This window comes from Hippocampus zosterae, chromosome 5 (assembly GCF_025434085.1).
Source record: "Hippocampus zosterae strain Florida chromosome 5, ASM2543408v3, whole genome shotgun sequence".
Lineage (NCBI taxonomy): Eukaryota > Metazoa > Chordata > Actinopteri > Syngnathiformes > Syngnathidae > Hippocampus > Hippocampus zosterae.
Window position 1 is genome coordinate 21,540,231 of NC_067455.1, and position 17,316 is coordinate 21,557,546.

A 17,316-nucleotide genomic window follows, 5' to 3' on the forward strand; every position below is an offset into this window, starting at 1 on the left:
AGCCATCGAGGCCCAGATATACCACACCAGACAAGACCCAAGGTGTAGGTTGTGCAAAGAGGCACCTGAGACGATCCAACACATGACTGCAGGGTGTGATATGCTGGCAAGAAAAGCCTACATGGAACGCCATAACCAGGTGGCTGGCATAGTCTACCGAAACATCTGTGCTGAGTATGGACTGGAAACTCCAAGGTCAAAATGGGAAACACCTCCGAAGGTGGTTGAGAATGACAGAGCGAAGATCCTGTGGGACTTCCAGATCCAGACTGACAAGATGGTAATGGCGAACCAACCAGATATCATGATCATAGATAAAGGGCAGAGGAAAGCCGTTGTAGTGGATGTAGCGGTCCCAAGGAAACATCAGAAAGAAGGAACACGAGAAACTCGAGAAATACCAAGGGCTCAGAGAGGAGCTGGAGAGAGCCTGGAAGGTAAAGGTGACAGTCGTGCCTGTGGTGGTCGGAGCACTCGGGGCAGTGACCCCCAAACTAGATGAGTGGTTGCAACAGATCCCGGGAACAACATCGGACATCTCAGTCCAGAAATGTGCAGTGCTGCGAACAGCAAGGATACTGCGCAAAACCTTCAAGCTTCCTGGCCTCTGGTAGAGGCCCGAGCTGAATGAGGGACGGACACCACCCGAGGGGGGGTGAGGCGAGGATTTTTTATTTTTTTTTTATACTGTATATATATATATATATATATATATATATATATATATATATATATATATATATATATGCGGCCCGGTAGTCCAGTGGTTAGCACGTCGGCTTCACAGTGCAGAGGTACCGGGTTCGAATCCAGCTCATGTGTGGAGTTTGCATGTTCTCCCCGGGCCTGCGTGGGTTTTCTCCGGGTGCTCCGGTTTCCTCCCACATTCCAAAAACATGCATGGCAGGCTGATTGAACACTCTAAATTGTCCCTAGGTGTGAGTGTGAGTGCGAATGGTTGTTCGTCTCTGTGTGCCCTGCGATTGGTTGGCAACCGATTCAGGGTGTCCCCCGCCTACTGCCCGGAGACAGCTGGGATAGGCTCCAGCACCCCCCGCGACCCTAGTAAGGATCAAGCGGCTCGGAAGATGAATGAATGAATATATATATATATATATATATATATATATATATATATATATATATATATATATATATACACACACACTTCGATCCATCCATCCATCCAAGGTTGGCACATTGCGGGGGCACATTCGCCTCACAATGCAGAGGTGCAGCGTCCAATTGTGGCTCTAGCCTTACTGTGTGAAGTTTGCATCCGTTTTCTCCCGCACTCCAAAAACATTTACGGTAGGTTAATTGATCTGATTAAATTGTCCTTAGGTCTGATTGTGAATGGCTGTTTGCCTTTGTCTGCCCTGCAATTGGCTGGCCACCAGTTCAGAATGTACACCGACCGCCTACTGCTCAAGGATAGCTGGGATAGCATGCCCACAGACCTTCATGAGGATGAAGCAGTTCAGATAACAGGTGTGTCTGTGTGTGTATGCACGCACAGACACACACACACACACACACACACACACACACACACTCACAGGCGATGATGAAGCCACACACTTCTCACTATGCTTGGAAATAGTTGTATTAAGTTATGTGTTTGCTTTGTCATACATGTATGTTTGTATGTGATCTCTTTGACATGGAAGAGCAAAGGAACAGAGACAAAGGAACATTGCAGATGAACGGGTATGAGTGCCATATAAGCTTGAAGGTTGGTTTGAGCAGGCAGCCCGTTTGTTGGGTGACTGGGCATGAGCTGTGGCCGATAGCAGATTCTGATTGAATGTGGATTATGTTACGGCTTGCGGGAAAAAAGCATCTGAAGGAAATGGGTTGTCATTTCAACATTAACAACAGTGTTACTATATATTTATGTCTTGTTTTGTCCTTACCGTGATGCTGTCTAAAAAAACTCAGCAATGGCAAATAATTTTTTCTCAGACCGAGAAGACCAAAAATAATATAATATTTAAAACACACAAAAAACTAGAAAATATGTGATTCAGCCAGTAAACAAATGTAATACATTGCAATTTTTAAGGACACTGACTATGCCTTTTATTTTGACTAAATCCTATTGAAACAAGCACTATGATGCAGAAGGAGGAATATAAGTCATAGACACCATTGTGGTCAAGTATTTTATTTACGAAGATTTTGACTGACTTATGGGTTTGCACTCCGATGAGTAGCACTGATGCAATCACCAACTGCAAATTGTAGGAGTGGTAAGCCGAAAACAATGAAAACAGCACTTATGATAGCTCGGTCAAAAGGTTAATCGTATCACAGACAAAACGTCTCATTTTTAAAAAGTGCACAAACATGACAAATACTTTCAACTCATGATGTCTGTTTTTATGTGATACAAAATACTGTGTGTATACCTGTTTTAGATTTTTTGTATTTCTATACATAGATTTTTCTTCAAAAGGATCACTTCTTTTGTCTTTCTTTTTTTTTTACAAAGGTTAAAAGCAGGGCAGAGGTCATAGCAGCTTTGGACTTCTCCAGCCTCATATACAGGTCACGTCACCTCCATATTTTAAGATACAGAGTCTTACCAGCTATCCAAATAAAAACCTCAGCATATTCTCTGTTGTGAAACTCAAATGACTTACTGTTTTTATTGAACAGGATATTCATCAGTGAAGTCTGTATGTTGGAAAATAAAAACAATGGAATCAATAAAATGGGTGGGCCATTAAATATATTTTTGTATCCCGCTTTTTTTTCTTTTTTGTTGTCAATATCATAAATACTAAAGACACAGGACAATATTATAAGACAATGCTTTGAGACTAAGTGTAAAGATTATAATAGTTAAAACTTTTTTTTCAAGTTTTCTAGTCATGAGAAAACAAATGTCAGGTGAGCAGAGAAACACTATACTGTAGTCGTTTTCTATCAAAAACAGCACTCGTAAAGCAGGTCGACTGAATGCCTACGAACAAACATTCATTCTTTTCTGTTTTAGTCCTGTTCATGATGTTTGCCCATTGTGAATAAGGCAAAATCCCGGTTTTCAAAAGAATTCATCAAAGCAGTCAAACATACAGAAAAACACTATAAGTCTCATGCAAATCTTGCAAGACAACATTCTGTATTCCCAAACAAGAGACAAAGCATCATTCATCATATCAAGTGAACAGGGAATGCAAAAAAACTCTAGTCAACACTAAATACAATATTTCCAAGAGCAAAAAATATTTCATCTGTACATAATATAGTAACATGAATTTTAGACTTTATCAGCAGTTTCTTTCCATATGAGACTTTTAGTTTTAGTCTTAGCTTCAAGACACTTGTCTTTCTTCAATTGATCCCAATCTCTTTGTTTTCCTCCATATACCTGGAGAATGGGCGGCTCGCCCCGACCTCGAGGGTAGCTTTCTCAATCCCGCTCATAGGAGAGCTGCTGCCTGTGTGCATACGGTCCATTGCACTAGGCATGGCTCGCAGCGAAGGGATTCCTGTACCGCCGAGGCTGACAGGTAGCTGGCTGATACCTCCATTTTGGATCACAGAGATCTCATTGTTCTTCATGGCCAAGCCATTGGTGATAGCAGCTGCATATTGGTTCCAAAAACCGGGGTCGACATTCATTGCCCGAGCTGCCAGGTCCTTCTGGAACATTTCGCTGAACTTCATTGCGTCCCCACCAAGTAGGGCCATGGGATTCTCCACAGATAATCGCCGCCCTCTGCGCGCTGGTGCATTGTTCCACATGTGCGTCCCCATGTGGACCTAAAGAAAGCAAACACATGACCAAAGTACAAATAATTATCATGGTCATCAAGCACCAGAATGATTTGAGACACGTAGTCATGGGAAACAGTTAGAAACAAGCAATTGATTTTTTTCTTTCAGAGGTGAATTTTATTTTATGTCACACTTTTCAACTCGTAGTTGTGGTTTAAGTGGAAAACATCGACAACACCATTTTGTCGGCATACATCCTTAAATCCACCAACTGTAGTTGTTACCTACCTTTAGATTGCCTTTAGTAGTGAAGGCCCGTCCACAGATGGAGCAGGCAAAAGGTTTTTCCCCAGTGTGTGTGCGCTCATGGATTTGCAGAGCACTGGCAGAAGAAAAATTCTTCCCACAAGAGTGGCAGTTGTGCTGCTTTGGTGTACGTCGTGGGGGTGGGGGAGCCAACATGGGGTTAGTGCTGGGGCTCAGGGTGGCTTGGGGGGCTACAGCAGCAGGAACCTGGATGCCCACAGGCAGGTGGGAATTGTCGCTCAAAGCCATCGACTTGCTGTGCCCGTTCATTTCCATTTTGATCATATTTGATGCAGTGCTGGCCAAGCTAGGAGTGTTTAGACCTAACAGAAAAAGTCAAAATAATACTTTTTAAAAAGGCTTCGCACATGACCGTTTAAATGTAACTGTTTACATTTCTTCAGCACACTTGATTGAATCTGATTGGAAATTTGAACCCTTTCACAGTGGTTACTACAGTGGACAGCTTACCATGTTATCAGGTTACAGCGTGCATGAAAGGGTTAAAATATCGATTTGTATCAGAGCTCGTCACTTGTCAATCGTTTCAGGTATCAGAAATGATTGCTCGTTATTTATTATTATTTCTTATTACATATACATATATTCCTTGTTCATATTTATCATAATTTTCCCTTTCATAATTTTGCTGCTGTAAATTGGGAATTTCTCCATTGTGAGACAAGTAAAGATTTTCTTATCTTATTAAACACTGTGAAATGATAGCGATATATGACAATATGATACTGTACCAAGTCTGCACAGATATTTTTAAACTTGCATTTAGATGATTAATTGAGGAATTTTAAGCATACAGACCTCGATCTCTATTCAGAAACAGCATACTGAAGTGGCTCTCCTCCTTGATAAAGTGTCTGCTCCGTTGAATGGCAGTTAGGTCCAGGGCCCCATTGCCTTCTGTTGCAGGAAGTGGAGATGGAGTTTCAGATTTTTCAGACTTCACAGTTGCCAAGCCGACTGCATTGTTCTCCTGGCTCTCCTCTACTGCCACAGCGGTGTTGTGATTATTGAGGGTAGCTGGGGACTTGGATCGCTGGTTCTCACAGTGGCTGTGAGCTGGAGACAAATGTTGCAAAGAACCGGAGGACTCTGACAGCGCAGGGCTCCCCAAGCTTTGAGATTCTGCATCCCCAGCTACAGACAGCGAATCAGTAGGAAAACATTCATTCTCGCTTCCATAGCTGCAGAAATTTTGACTAGGCTTTTGAATAAATGAACTGGTAATTTTTGCAGTGGAGTCAATCATCTTCATCTGGTTCTCCATCGCGGCAATGCTCGACATTATGGAAGTTGGTGGAGAGCTTCCAGGTGAATAAGGTTTCAATGGGTCCAATTCACCTTCTTTTAAATCAACGTCATCATCTATAGCCTGCTCCATTTCATCCAGAAGATCGTCATCATAATTGCTCATTGCATCAATGCTCTTTTCATCGAATGACAGGTCTGTGTCCATTTCCTGAACGTTTTCTGTGACTGGAGTGTTTGGGATCTGGCCGCCCATGTGCATACGGATGTGCTGTTGTAGAACAACAGCGTTGGTGAACTTCTTCTGACAGATAGGACATGAGTGCTGGACTCGTAGAGGGGGTTTGGACCGATGAACACCAAAATGTGTTTTCAGATTACCCTTGGTGGTGAATGCCCGCCCACAAATCTTGCATTTAAAAGGTCGCTCGCCGGTATGGATGCGGTAGTGCATCTTGAGAGCACTCTGACAGCTCAAAACACGGTGGCAAATGACACACTGGTTGGGGTCAGTCATTTTTTTGTCAATGTTTTCAACAAGCTGTTGCAACTTTGATGTCTCTGATGTTTGCATAGAGTCTAGGAGGCCTCCAAAGGGAAATTTAGCCTTAAATTGATCAGAGAGCATGGGGAGAACAGGGTGGGACAACGGGTTTGAGGAGGAGTTTGGGCTGTTGATGGGTTCAGAAACCTGGGAACTGCCAGTCAATGTTGTGGAGGTGATGGCAGTGGAGAGAACCACGTGTGATACTGTTGTTGTAGTAGTGGTGTTTTCCCCTGGCCGACTCGGGCCGGTTGGGGGCAGGAGAATGCCTTCAGGCTTCAGGACAGGAGGTATATCACTCCCCGGTGTGGGTTTTGGGGAAATTGACGTAGTGGTAATTACAGAGTCAATCACAATATTCGGAGACAACGATGCACATTCGCTTGATGGGGGTGATGGCCTTTGAGGTGACCTATTTAAGGGAGTGAGGCTTGCAGAATCACCAAAGCCACCCATCATACTCGGTAAGGTGGGAGGTAGTTGGAGCCCGACTGAGGTGGGAACAGTAGGGAGGACAGGTTTACTGTCAAGCCATGTGGTAACAGGCTTTTCTGGGGGCAAAGACATACCATATGGAATGCCTGAGCTTGTAGGAACATTGTCTAGGTACTCAGGAACTGGGTAGGGGTTCATTTGAATATGAGGGTATTTTTCTTTGTGCCTCTGGAAGTGGACTTTCAGATTTCCCTTGGTAGAGAATCGGTTACCACATATGTTGCATTTGTAGGGCCTCTCTCCAGTGTGGGAACGCAGGTGGATTTGTAGTGCGCTGTCGCTGCCAAATACTTTGGCACAGAATCTACACTTGTGCTTGAAAAAAGGGTCTTCAGAACTGGGCTTAGTGTCAAAAACGGACACATTTGGGGGCTTCCCCTTGCGATGTTTCATCAAAGCAGATAGGGGGTCGAGTGCATTTGCTGTTGCTGCTATGCTAGCCAATGGGTTTGGGAATATGACGCTGCTTGACGAGCTGTGAGGTATCAGCGGTAGATTGGAAGCTGAGTTCAGAAGGCTGTTGTGACTGAGCGATGGCGGAGTGCTGCAGTTCCTGGGATGTGTGGAACTGCTACTGATTCCACCGTTTCCTGTCACACTATTGCTCATGCTCATGTTGGTGAGGGATGATGAGCAGGATGGAAGGAGAGCTGACAATCCAGAGGCACTGGGTGGGGGAAACACTGAACTACTGGAGGATGTATTGGAGACTGAAGAATTCGATGGCTGACTTCTACTCGATGTTTGGGAGTGAGGCCTTTCTATTCCAGAGGTCAGAGGCAAAGAACCTTGGCTGTTGAGAGAAGCCGACAACCGAACAGGCAGCTGATGAACTGGAGGAGTGATAAAGTTGTGAAGCTGAAGTTGACTTGCAACCGAGGGGGCACAAGCAGAAACCGGCCCGGGGTTCCCAGTCACTGTGTTGTGGTGGTTCAGTGCAGGCTGTGATGCAGACTGTCTGTTCATCAGAGCCACTTGACTTCGTATTTGTTCTATCAACTGCAGCTGGTGTATTTGCTGCTGCTGAAGGGCCATCAGCTGATCCAAGATCATAGGGATAGCCATGGTGGAAACTCCATTGCCTGCTGCTGCCCGAATGCTCTGAGAAAACTGTGCAACTGCTACCCGGGTGCCATGCAGTGTTTCGAGGGTAACATTAGTGCTTGGCATGGTATAGCTCGTAACACTCGGGGGGCTGACATCATCAAGCTGAGATACTGAGCCATCTGCTTCAGGTGATGCCACGTCTCTTTCTTCAAGATCCATGTTTTTTTCAGAAGAGAGTTCTACCTCCATCTCCACATCCTCATTTTCTAGGATCCTGATCCCATTGGACGTGGTCATCTCTGAGACATCGTCGCCCTCACTCGCGGGTGTGCGGTTGCCGTCCCTGGCATCATCGCTGTCAGCTTGCTCACTCGGGCAACTGGGCACAGGGGATGGTTCTGAGTACTCCTGGGAGGGAATAGGTGTTTCCTCATTGTCATTTACAATCAGCACTAGTGGGTTCTTGATGCAGCTCGTTAAATGTTCACAGAAATCTGCCCACTTGAAGAACTCAGCACAACATTTTTCACACACATGAGTCTCTTCACTGCCGCTGCGGCTTTCATTCCCGCTGTCAGCATCATCCAGCACATCACCTCGAGCTGAAGGGAGGAGGTCAGGGGTTTTAAAGGGGATCCAGAAAGAGGGGGGGGAGGGGAGAATTCATGAATAACAAATCAATAAAGAAAGTACATATATTTTGCAGTGCAGTGATGAAAAGATTTAACTTTAGATTTTCTCATTTTTAACATTAAAAAAAATCAATGCATACATGTATATACATTTTTTTACTCCTCACAAATTGTCCCATTTCACCAATGGTCAAGGCAAGGGTTGCGCATTCACACCCTGTCTCTAGAGCCAGCTAATCATTTTCTTTGTGCAATCCATCAAATTATGAGGGCCTATCAATTGTGGATACTGCCGCTTAATGAAATTCTATAGAGCCCATCGATTTCCAATATTTCATACAATTCACAGGTGCCTCATCTCTTGGGTACAAATCAGGACTTTGATGGCCCTATTAGGATTCCCCTCTGATATCAGGCTACTGAATTTCCAGCTGAATGTAATTGTGGATTGCGGCGGAATGTACTTGGCCAAAATACTTCAAAATAGAATTTTATCCCAAAAACAATTACGGTAAATGAAGCGAACCTTGAATAAACACAAAAAGAAAACCACGTTTGCTTTTGTGGCAGACATTCATACTCGTTTTCTCTCTCTTTCTCTCTCTCTCTCTCTCTCTCTCTCTCTCTCTCTCTCTCTCTCTCTCGCTCTCTCTCTCTCTCTCTCTCCCTCCCTCCCCAATGCTCACTAAACCAGACTCAACAAATTACATGCTAGTGTGAAGGCAGCAAAGTCTCTGATTAGTTACACATGTTTAATCACAGTTACAGCAAGCCACTTCCTCCAGCTCATGCGACCAGCCGAGTGCAACAAGCCACCTCACGCTTTGAACGGTGACCCATTTAGCACCTAAGACCTGATCACATCGTCTTACGTAGAATACTGGACCCATAAATTATTATTTGTATGTCGGCTAAAATCTAATGTCGGTGTTGGCACAATAAGTGTATTTTTGTGCTCAAATGCAGGCGTTGAATTTTGCACAATTTATATTTCTGTGTTCGATGGAATGATCTCCACATTCTACAAGTCCCCTCCACGGTAACGCTTGTAAAACATACCTTAAAACCCATTTTTATTTATTTGCTTTTAGCATAGCACAAGACTTTGTCCTCATTATTTGGATGTTTTATTTTTTTGTTTACTTTCCTTGGTTTTTTCCAAACTTTATTGTGAATTTTTTTCTTTTTATATTTTTTTCAATTGTCTAATGTTTTATGTTCAGTTTGTATTCATGCTTACCACATTGTTTGAGCTTTTTCCTGTAGAAATAAATGATCATTATTCTAATGATTAAAACAATTAGAAAAGTCAGTTTTTTGTCTGGAACAATGGTGTTGTTGTGTTTGCACACTGGATCCCACACAAAAAGTTATTGTGGCGGGAGATATGATAAGACAGACATTAAATCTTTGATTGAAGACACTCACATCTGCAAATTGGACTCTGGAGGGAGTGTGCTTATTTCAAACTTATAACTCAAAAAGAATTGTAAAATGACAGATGCTGCATTAAAATTCTCATTTTGTAAGATTCATTGAAATTGATCTATAGTTGGAGTAGTAATAATCTGTAAATATATGGAACACGCCCACACCCACCCACCTACACACACACACAAACACATATTTGATCAAATAAGCATCCAATTTAAAATTTTATCCCAAAATTTTGTTTCATCTCATAGCATGGTTTTCCAATTTTTAAAACAAAAAAATAATATTTGTTCAGTGATTTACTTGCCAAAAAGGACAACATTTTGTGATTCAAAACAAACAAAAAAATTCAACAAGTAAAATGGGACAAGTACCGGTAAATAGAAAAGACAGCGACACATGCTATAGGAGGCGGAAAATCCCCTCAGCTCCTCAGCAGACAAAGAACCCATTTCCATGATTGAGGGCTGAAAGGTCAACACAAATGAGTCGGCATTGTGTTTAGATGATTAGTTATTAGAATGGTATTACTGTCAATCTCTTTTACTCTTTCATACAATTACAAGTTGAAACCCCTGTATGCCTGTAACACCTCTCTCAAAAACACGCACACACACGCGCACACACACGCACACACACACACACACACACACATTCATTGTACTTGTGTCTCTCACATTTATGCAAATTACTAATATTTCACCAGCACTGTGGAAAAAAAATAAATGGGAAAAAAAAATTAGAGATATGGACATACTTGTTTTTACATTACAGCGATGAACACACACACACACACACACACACACACACACACACACACAAACACACACACAATGGTTCATATTATGTAAGTGTGTTCTCTGCTATGTTATGTGTATCCCTGATTAGTTTTCATCGTGATTTAGAATTTATTACATCTCACACAAGATACCAGCTTTGTGCGTCTACACGAAATGTTAAAGTTCTCTGAAAAAGAGGCTTAAATGCCTTAAAGTTGGCTCACAGCGTGAAGGCGAAATTTTGTGGCTGTGCGTACAAAACTGCGTGCGCACATTTGTGTGTTGGCGTATTGATTTTCCTATAGAATGAAAAAGCGACGGCTGGAAAAAGAAGAGGCTGCAATACGTCTTTCATTTCAGCTTTAAGAGTCTTCATCTACTCCCATGCAAATATGAAGCAGGACACAGTCAATAGAGTGATTGTGGACATTGAATATGTGTGCCTGCTATCATGCCCAACAATCTTTGGCATGGTAAGTGAAACCACTAATGTGACATATCGGATGAGGTATTCAAGCTTTTTTCTGAATCTGTGAAAACCACAGTGCTGTGCACTAAATAGAGCATTGGCCTATTGAACAATTACATATACTGTCTTTCTTAACCATACATTCCTTTCATGAATACACACAGAAAAAAAACTGCACTAGTAATATCTGCTGCTCATTAAAGTCCACTCTTTGCCTCCTAATTGTATCGCACTATTTGCACCTTATCATCTTCTGTATGATGGTTTGGATTGAATTTACGAAAAGGAAAAAGGAAATCATTTTTGTTTTTAATTCTTCATAGAAGTGCCCCTCCCTTTCACTGTTTGAGATGCATTCATCTAAGGCACCGAGGGCGCACATCAGTGTTGGCTGTTGGAGAATGGGGTCCAGCGATGCTAAGTTTCAAAATGAGGTTTGGATGAGGAGAGGTTTATTGTTTGTTTTTTTTCCAGAAAAACAAAATAAAAACACATTGCACACTTGGAATTATTTTCCTGACAGGTACATCTACATTCATTTTCAACATGTAATTGTGAATATATATATATATATATATATATATATATATATATATATATATATATATATATATATTCCTCCTTCACAAATTCCCCACTACTTTATTATTTCTGATCTTACACATTAGTCAAATGACCTGTTGGTTATATCGACACACACGAAGCTTCTCGCAGAATGAGTTCATGCATCCTTAGACCTGCAGAGGCTCAAGTGTGTGCCATTCGCCCAGTCAGCTCGACTGCAGAGTGCTGCAGTGATATCTGCACAAACAGAGAGGCCTTTGTCATATAGCCTGCAGATGCAGCGCAGCCAAAACATGAACGATTTGTTAACATTAACATTAACATTTGTTAAATTCTGTCTCTTAGAAAAAAGGTTTGACAAATGGAAGAAGCAACAATCACGGCCGATCCTCCTCTCCAGCCCCAAAAATATTCCAAAAGATTTTGACCTGGCTGTTTATGAGAATGCTTTGACTTCCAAGTCCTTACAAAACCCAGGACCACTGTCATCACCAAGCCAGATCTAAATAAAAGGATAAAAGGAACACGTGCATATGAAAAAAAAATACCCTTGCTCGATTTGACGTTTTAATACTGTACGTGTTCTCATTCTAGAAAGGTAATTAAAATAGAGTTGTATTAAAGTGAGTCATATTTAAGTGCCTTCTTGAAGACATTATTGCACTCTGTGTGTGTGGTCCACCAGCCTGCACCCATCGGTGAGAGGGGATTAAAACAAAAGCCAAACAAAGCCTCACTGCAGGGGTGGGGAGTGCGGGGGCTGGTGGTGCATGCATGTTAACACTGTCAGCAGGGGTCTTCTCACTACATTCTACTGATTGCATCCGTGTACTTCTTCAATATATCATATATTACAAAAACATTGGGGGAAAAGAATTATTTGAGACATTTTGTCCCAGAATGTGGAAAGCAGGCAATGGAATGTGTTGCTATCCCAGAATGCGTATAAAAAACAGCGAGTGCAATATAATTTAGAATGGGTGTTTAAGAGCAATCACTCCGTATCTGTATGTTGTCGCCCTGCATGTTTAATTTTCTGGAAGAGATCACTTTCAGAAGTTTTAGAACGAGAGGGGTCAATGTGTGTTGCCATGCAACGTGCGTGCCCTCGGCCCGCACGCATCACATGCACGTTTTCAAATCCGCCGTCTGCACAGGAAGTGGCGACAAGATGAAGAGCCTGTCACTGTTCACACTTTCTCGGATGCCAGCAGACTGTGCAGCCAAGGTCAACGGCGTCCATGTTCTAATTGTTTAAGGATCTTGACACCGAGCTGCAGGACCTGCTCAGCTGGGTTGGACAAAGGTTAAGTCAGCAAGCTTTTTAAAAGCACTCCTAAGCACCCACGGCCCCCGCACCCCAATCCTAACACACACAACCCCCAAAACCCCTGGGGTGGGGCAAATATCCAGAAGGCCCGAGGGGCAGATGATATGCCACACATGGGATAGATGGCACTCAATGATTATCTTTGCCATGTTTGCTCGAGTAATAAATCATGAAGGTGATATCAAATTGACCATCTTAACATAAAACAGCAAATGACATTCGAGTGTAGCTGCATTCTCGACTTGCAGTCTTGGTCACCGTTTGTAAAAAAAATAAAATAAAAAAAATAAATCAGATGCTTGACTTAGTACTTAATGTAAAGAGAAATAGATTTTATGATTAAATATTTCAACGTTCTTCGAATATTTCCCCAAGCTCAGGATCAATTGCGCTGCATGAAAAGGCCGCTTTTCATGAGTGTGATCATGCCGCGACACAGTGACGTGTCACCTGTAAGGTAGCTTCGGCTGTTGTTCTAAGATTAGTACGTCGACTAGGTTTTCAGTGCGGGAAAAAAAAAAAAGTTTGCAATTGTTTCTGTGATTTTTTTTTTCTTGTGTGAAAACAAGAGGGCCTGTTTAGTACTCAAATAAGGAGAGTGAGGAACATTCCACCGCCGCTTCCAGTCTTAAAAACAATGGAAGACACTATTAGTGTGCGTGTGTGTAGGCTACATGTCTACGTGTGTGTCCTTTTTCAACCACAGACACACCTCTATGTAGCACCAGAACAATACAGTAAACGATATCATTTTTCACAACAGGGTTATTTTCACGATACGTGAACTGGACTTGGTCTACAATATCTGCTATGAAAATATTCAAGGATAAAACAATGCAACTTTACATTACATTTATAGACCTTAAGCATCTAAGACTGCCAAGGGCCCTCATTGCATATTCAAAGGAAGCAATGTGTCTGTAAATAAAATACTCTGAAATCATAAGTATAAATCACACTCAAGGGAGCACAGCAGTTTGAGCACCACCACCAAACACACAGACACACCATCACACACATGCAAAAGAGAGCAGCTTCATCATGCCCGTGCCATACATTTGTACTCAAAAAGTCTGCAAATTGAGTGTAAAGGGGTGAAACAATTTAAAATGGTGAGAATTTACAAATTAATACTGTAGTTATAATATGCAATCTTGATTATTAATTGGAAATTAGAATTTAAATTACTTTTAACTGGGCTGGTTATTTTTTTTAGCTTCATTAATAAATGAAATGAAATGAATATCGTGGTTGCTAATGAAAAAAAATAGTTTTAATCATCGTCTCCATTTATCAGCATTAAATAATGTTTGCAATAAATCTTCCTTCTTTAATGTTTTAACATGTTTTGATACAAATGCAGAGTCACAATTTAAAAGTTGATTTTCTATCAAATAGGCGTTTGCACTGTTTTTTTTTTCAAACATGATGTCAATTTCCCCCTGATGGCAAGCTGGAATGCCGACATAGTGAGAGAAAAGGCAATAAATCAAGTGTGCTAAATTTGTGTGAGGGGGGAAAACAAAAAACATTTACATGACAAAACAAGGCTTCAACCTGCACCGGAATTAGCGTTTTTTGTGTGGTCCTTGTGAAGACAGAGAGGCGCAGAGGGACAGCACACTCGCTCATGCAACACAGTAGCTGCAAACTTTTTAAAAGAGCTATTATTAATCCTTGGTTTTATTCGAATTTGAAGTAAGACAGAGCGTCATAAATAGATTGACATCAGTCATGAATGTATATCAATTCGTCATTTCAGAAACATTTCATTTTTTTCACTCGGTTAATATTACAAGACGAACATTACCATCGTTCGGTGAAATCACAGAAAATAGTTTTAATACGATTGCGTTTCCAACAGGCCTTTCAAAAGGCCGGTCGAAATGCTAGCTGTATTATTTACCAATAATCTCAAAATAGCAGCAACATTGTACATAAGACCACTATTTGCAATTGAATAAAGTATGAAATTCCGACGCGCCGCTCACGTCACCTTGGAGAAAGGGTTCCAACTTAAAAACATCCAAATTATGGACTTTTCTAGAATAGTTTCAATCAACACATTGATTTTAAAAAACTCTTTTAAACAAGGTAAGACTGGGGGGGGGGGGGGGGGGATAGACACACTTTTGGACTGGGGAGGTACAATTTGGACTCACCATGCTGAGAAATGATCCCGCTAATGGGCGCATCCTCTTCCGACTTGAGGTGCTGCGGCTTGGCTTGCTTGCGCCGGGACATGCTGGTACTGGTTCTGTTTTTGGTGTTGGCACTGGTGTCCGTACCGGCGTTGGTTTCGCCGCTGCTTCTGCTGTGAGAGTCCGGGGCTGTGCGTGTGCGCGCGGCTCAGCCACATCAGCGCAGTGCGCACCGGTCCACTTGACAAAGTTCTTCTCTCCCCCCTACACCCCCACCCCCCCTCCCAAAAAAAGAGTCTGCAGGCAAAGTGCGGGGACGAACTGTGGAATTTAGCCGCTCTCACTGTCGCGGCTGTGCGTGAGGTTGCGCATGTCGGTATAATAATTATGATAGTGAATAATGCTTGGAGATGAGTGGCAGCGTGTGAAGGTGGGGAGGATTGGCTTGTGTCCAGCGGACGCGCATTGGATATGCTAATGAGGGAGCGACTGAGCAATTAGCCGCCTCACTCTCGAACTTTATCCGTCTCTTTTCTCTTTACCTCCCCCTCAACAGCACAACACAACACACACATCTCTTGTTGTGCCCAGCGCTTTGGGATGGGGGTCTTGTGCATAGGCTGCTCTTCTTCGTCTTGTCCCCTCGAAGTGCAGGGACTCAGTGCTCTTTCAAGATGTTTGCTTCCTCTTCATCACTTTGACCTCTTTGGTTCACTTTCATTTTGGACTAGGTGCTCGTACTTTTTTCACTCTTAGCAAGTTGTTTTTTTTTTCGTGCGCAACTACCACTTCGAATTTCAAGCGAGTTAAGGTTGGGACACATGCTCATAGGCGAATCAAGTCATTGACAAGAGCGACAAGCTGTTACCAGAGTTCTCCAAAGTTTCCGATTTAAAAAAACGGGGAAAAAGGAAGGTCCCACGAAGCTCCTTTTGAGAGTGACCAAAACTCTTTCGTTCCAGCAAAAAAAAAAAACAACAACAATTAAAAAAAAACAGAGTAAGTTCGATCTGGATGCTTTCGAAGACGGCGCACCGTTCTCCGTCTCCCCTCCAAGTGGTTCGCTCCCTTTTTTCGCTTCTCAAAAAAATGAAAGTCGTCTCATTTAATTTACCGGGCCTCAACTTTCCCCCCCAAGATAAAAGCGTCACCGGTGGAGACTTCCGCGTCGAGGCCCGTCTAAAAGTTGTCTTGGAGCGGGCCACCGGTCTTGCGGAGGGTCGCGCGGGCGGGCTCCGTGTGAGTGTGGACGAGCGGCGAGAGTGAGTGTTTAACCCCCACCAAGGCAGCAGCATGCTCAGCCCATTGCTTCCCGCCGCCGCTAGGATGTACCACCACGTTGCTGTTGAATGGACCGTCCTCACCCTCCCGTTTCAACACCCACATTTGTTTTGACCTCCCATCCCCTGACGCCCCAACACATTCTACCGGTCAACGGCTGTCAGGCTGTCAAACGAATTGGAGATTGACTTTTATTTTTCATCCCGCGTTGACATGACTGATAAGTGTACGACATCATCCGCTTGTATGTGTGTTTATGCTTTGACTTGTGCGTCGTCGAATTATTTTCACATTGAGTCTTTTTTTGCATTATTTGGGATTTCTTGCAAAATCATCCAAAAATATACATTTGAAATATGAAATGTAAATGTCAGTACATATGATGTAACGTTGATTGATTTAAAGAAGGAATAAATATACAGTTTTAATGTGTTTACGGAGGGTAGGAAAGGTGAGCATTTTCATTGAGGGTGGATGGGGGGCTCAGCGACACCCATCTTGTTCGTTTGACTTCCCCTGTCTCCACCTCATACGAGAGACAAATCTGCTGGCAACAAGGTCATCCTGAGCAAACTTTTCTTTCTCCACTCATTCGATCATCCCTGTAGAAGTTATGTCCAAAAGCCCGTTATTATCTGGTATTAATAGATGCAGCCCCTGGAAGACAAAATCAGCTATTGATAATTGCAAAGAGTCCACGGCGGCTACTGTATCGATCGGCTTGTCCTCTCCCCTGCTACAGAGAGATAAGGAGACACACTCTTTAGAGCAATATAATTTCTTTTGACCTATCTGCTTGCTACAGACTTATGATGAATAGCCGGAGTGGCTGAAGTCCTTTATCACCAAAGTTACCCCCTTGATATAATATTGATTCTTTATAACTAGCTCACCACACAAAAATCAAACTGTCCACTTGGCCATCATCATCATCAATATCATCACAAAGGCGGGAAGCATGAAGGAAGATCCCTTTCTCTCTTTTTTTTTCCCCACTTCCAAAGTGTGACTTTTACAATCTTCTCCGTGGGCCTAATCGTGAGTCTGCTGATGATGAAAGGAGAGAGGGAACGTGTAACGTTGCCATTCAAGACGAGGTGCCATTTAATCTCAGGGTGGGCCGCACGCACGTGCACGTGTACCGGCGGAGAAGGAGCAGGAGAGGAGGGCGGGGAAGATGCGTTGGGGATTGGAATGCGCATGGTTTGGAAGAGAATGTTTGAGTAGAATTTCTAAGCTGTTTTGAGTCATATATTATTGGTTGTATTCAGCATCGTCACACATATGAAAGATAAGGGGAAA

At 42.7% G+C, this 17,316-nt stretch overlaps 1 protein-coding gene across 1 annotated transcript; it reads right to left on the reverse strand.

Moving 5' to 3' along the window:
• Positions 1 to 2,057: 2,057 nt before the first annotated feature.
• sall3a (spalt-like transcription factor 3a) lies at positions 2,058 to 16,167 on the reverse strand. Its single transcript, XM_052064625.1, has 4 exons — positions 14,755 to 16,167; positions 4,852 to 7,986; positions 4,015 to 4,355; positions 2,058 to 3,771 (listed from the first exon to the last, which is right to left on the reverse strand). Exons 1-4 carry the CDS (start codon positions 14,834 to 14,836, stop codon positions 3,340 to 3,342), a joined length of 3,990 nt encoding a protein of 1,329 aa, XP_051920585.1. The 5' UTR covers positions 14,837 to 16,167; the 3' UTR covers positions 2,058 to 3,339.
• Between the last annotated feature and the right edge of the window lie 1,149 nt (positions 16,168 to 17,316).

Coding starts and splice junctions, on each gene's coding strand:
- sall3a (XM_052064625.1), bottom strand. CDS start 14,836: ATGTCCCGGCGCAAGCAAGCCAAGCCGCAGCACCTCAAGTCGGAAGAG. Junction 7,987..14,754: donor CGGGATCATTTCTCAGCATG/GTGAGTCCAAAT, acceptor TCCTCCCTTCAG/CTCGAGGTGATGTGCTGGAT. Junction 3,772..4,014: donor CTACTAAAGGCAATCTAAAG/GTAGGTAACAAC, acceptor TGCTTTCTTTAG/GTCCACATGGGGACGCACAT.